At 50.3% G+C, this 3,605-nt stretch overlaps 1 protein-coding gene across 1 annotated transcript in view; it reads left to right on the forward strand.

Annotated features, from left to right (window-relative positions):
- Positions 1 to 3,605, forward strand: part of TMEM132C (transmembrane protein 132C) — a 266,046-nt gene that overhangs the window by 259,031 nt on the left and 3,410 nt on the right. Inside the window, exon 7 of the mRNA XM_006874525.1 lies at positions 2,207 to 2,480. Coding sequence (XP_006874587.1) covers positions 2,207 to 2,480 — 274 coding nt within the window. The remainder of the gene's footprint in view (positions 1 to 2,206; positions 2,481 to 3,605) is intronic.

Genomic DNA, 3,605 nt, shown 5'->3' on the forward strand with positions numbered 1-3,605 from the left:
CATAAGTAGATTCCACTCATGGTGCCCCGTGTGTGTTAGGGTAGAACTGTGCTCAACAGTGTTCTCAGTGGATGATTTTTCATAAGTAGATTCCATTCATGGTGCCCTGTGTGTGTCAGAGTAGAACTGTGCCCACAGGGTTCTCAGTGGATGATTTTTCATAAGTAGATCCCACTCATGGTGCCCCCGTGTGTGTCAGAGGAGAACTGTGCTCCACAGGGTTCTCAGTGGATGGTTTTTCATAAGTAGATCCCACTCATGGTGCCCTGTGTGTGTCAGAGTAGAACTGTGCTCACAGGGTTCTCAGTGGATGACTTTTCAGATGCACATCTCCAAACCTTATCTTCTGAGGCACCACTGGATGAACTCCAAGCTTCCAGCTACTATTGGAGTGTCTAACTTGTTGTTAAGCACCCAGGGGTTCCAGGAGATGCTCAGCACCATGATAAGAAGGTTTTCCTTGCTGATGATAACGCCAAAGGAGCTAGTCATGGACCTGGTTTATAGCAGGCACTGGTAGTTTCCCGTGAGTTAGCCTGTCCACATCCTAGCAGGAACCCTCTGAGGAGAGGAAGGCTGTAGGTAGCTGGGCAGACACATGGGCTGCTCAATGGCCAGTTGTGTGGATACTGACTTTCTGTTGCAGTGACCCCTGAAAGTGGCTCAGAACGTCACGAGGGAAATCATACATTTTCTAACCTCTCTGCTCTCAGGGAATTTGAGACTTGGTTGATTTTCTCCAGTTGCAGTGGCGAATTCCTCTTTGGTGTTTTGTGAATATCTATAAGCTTGCAATTCAATACTAGCAGTGGTCCTGCGGGAAAAAGATGAGGCCTTCTGCTCCCGTAAAGATTTACAGCCCTGGAAACCCTATACAGGGTCACTATGGGTGGAAACCAACTTGACAGCTGTTAACAACAACAACAGAAGCTGGAAAAACTCTTTGCAGATCCTATTATGGGATAAAACTTAATCACACTTATACAGAACAGTAGACACAAACAAAAACAAATCAGACCCTCTAAATTCACTTGTGTGTGTTCTAGGTTGTCACATGTAGGTGTTTCGTCTTTTTAGGAGCCCACAATCTCCATGGACCCCAAGTCAGTGTCTGTTAATGAGGTGACAGGCCATAGCTGAGACCCCTGGCACCCTCCTGTCAGGGACTTGGGGCTTCATTTGAAGGGACAAACTCGAGAACACCTCAAGAAGAGGAACAGGGGAACTGGGGTGTTGAATTCATTTTCTATCGGAAAGACTTGAAGGGCTGGCCAGATTGGGGGAAATCACCAGAAGTCCATGAAGAATTCCAGGTCACCTGGCCATCATGGATGGCTAGGAGAAAGGGCCTGTCCCTCACCCCTCAGGACAGGGTGGTTCTAGGTGTCCAGGAGAAGGGGTGTGTCCCACATCCCTGAAGAAGGTAAGACTGAGACTCGGGGAGTTCAAATCCAGGCTATATCACTTAACCAAATTGTTGCTATGGGCAAGCTTCCTGACTTCTGTGTATCTGGTATCTGTATCTCATTTAAACATGAGACTAATATGGCTTTGCCTCACCGTGTTACCGCACTGAAACAAGCAACATGGAAGGAGATCACAATAGGGCAACCCTTCTCAAGAAAGTAACAGAGGGCCTTCAAGGAAAACTGGAATCAAAAGATAATGGAATTTTTCCACAATTTTTTTTGAAGCCCCCTCATATAACGCTATCCGATGGAACATTCTTTGGTAATGGGAGATTCTAGAACTGTCCGGTCCAATATGGCAGCCACCAGCAACAGAGCACATACCAACAGCTCACGTGACTGACGAGTCAGATTTTGGATTTTGTTGAATTGTCATTCATTAAAATTAAAATGCAAAGAGCCACACATGGGTAATAGTCGACACACGAGCAGCTAAGTGTCATTGTTGTTGTGTTCCCTCAAGACCCTGTGTAGGGTTTCCGAGGAGCTGCTGGTGGGTTTGAAACCACTGACCATTCAGTTAGCAGTCCAGTGTCGGTCCTACAGCACAACACCAGGACTCCAGTGTAGCTAGGAAGCGCTCTTAAGTCAAATACACAGTGAGTGTATTCAAAGACCCCTGGCTGCTGGATGGTAGATGCTGCTCCCACGAGGGCCTCCGTGCTGGAATGCTGCCTTACCATGGAAGGTGCAGGTCCCACCTCCTGGGGCTGAGTTTCCCTCTGCTTCCCCACAAGGCCCACTCGTGACAGCGAGGACGAGGACGAGGAGGAGCGGCGGCGCCGGGGCTGTGCTCTGCAGTACCAACACGCCACGGTGCGTGTCCTCACCCAGTTCGTGTCTGAAGGCCCCGGCCCCTGGGGCCAGCTGAGCCACCTGGTGAGCCCTGAGTGGCAGCTGGACATCACCCACCTGGTGGCCGACTTCATGAAGCTGGAGGAACCTGGAATCGCCACGCTGGAGGATGGCGGGGTCCTGGTGGGGCGCGAGGTCGGCATGACCACCATCCAGGTTTGTTGTTGTTGTTTGGGGTCTCTGAGTCACAGTGGCTGTGTACAAGAGAACACTACACTGCCTGGTTCTGTGCTATCCTGACAGCTGTTAAGTTTGAGCCCAGTGTTGTAGCCATGGTGCCAACCCCGCTCATTCACATGCTTCCTCTTTCTTGTTGACCCCACACACACACACTTTACCAAACATGATGTCCTTGTCCAGGGACATGCCCCTCCTGATAACAATTATCTAAAATATGAGAGATGAGATTTTGCCATCCTAGCTTCTAAGGAGCACTCTGGCTGCACTTCTTCCAACACAGATCTGTTTGTTCTTCTGGCCATCCATTGTACTTTCAATATTCTTCTCCAACACCATAACTCAAATGCCTCAGTTCTTCTACGGTCTTCCTCATGCACTGTCCAACCTTTACATGTATATGAGGGTATTGAAAATACCATGGTCATCCAGGAAGGAGCTGGAATCCTAGACAAGCAGGGTCATCACAGTGGGGGTCCCTGGCCCCCCATGACGACTCCCTGTGGCATGGCAGAGGTGCTGGAATGTTAAGAGGACCAGGTCTTTGAGCTGTCCCTGACAGAATTAAGAAGGTGGTGGGTACATGCCCCTAACACCCATGGAACCCCGCCTTGACTGCTGTGTTCCCCACCCACCTCTGAGCCCCTGCTGAGCCCTCGCTCTCCAGATCTAATCCCCTGCCCCCCTCAGTATAGCTGTCCCTGCTCTAGGCTTCTGCCAGTGACAGGTTGGGGACCCCTCCTCCCTCCCCCTGCTTCCTCTCATTCTTTCCTTTTGCCATTTATTAGTCATCCAACAAACTTTCCTCACACACCTACCACGTGTCTTTCGCTCAGAGACTGTACATTTCTGGTGGAATTCCCAGAAAGGCAACTGGGTAGTGGAGGATATTTGGGCCAGGAGGGACTTTGTGGCTTCAGCCCCACCCCACACACTCCACCTCTGTGGTATCATGCTAAACCCTACTGGCCACCCTATGTGGACACTGGGTGTCCTTCTACTGTTGCCCTGCACTCCCCAAGGCCAGCCTTTGACGGATGAGACAAGGTCAAGGTAAACTTTCTGCAGAAGGTGCTGAGTTGCGGGAGCAGGAGTGGCGGGGGG

The sequence above is a fragment of the Chrysochloris asiatica genome, unplaced genomic scaffold (genome assembly GCF_000296735.1).
Source record: "Chrysochloris asiatica unplaced genomic scaffold, ChrAsi1.0 scaffold00281, whole genome shotgun sequence".
Lineage (NCBI taxonomy): Eukaryota > Metazoa > Chordata > Mammalia > Afrosoricida > Chrysochloridae > Chrysochloris > Chrysochloris asiatica.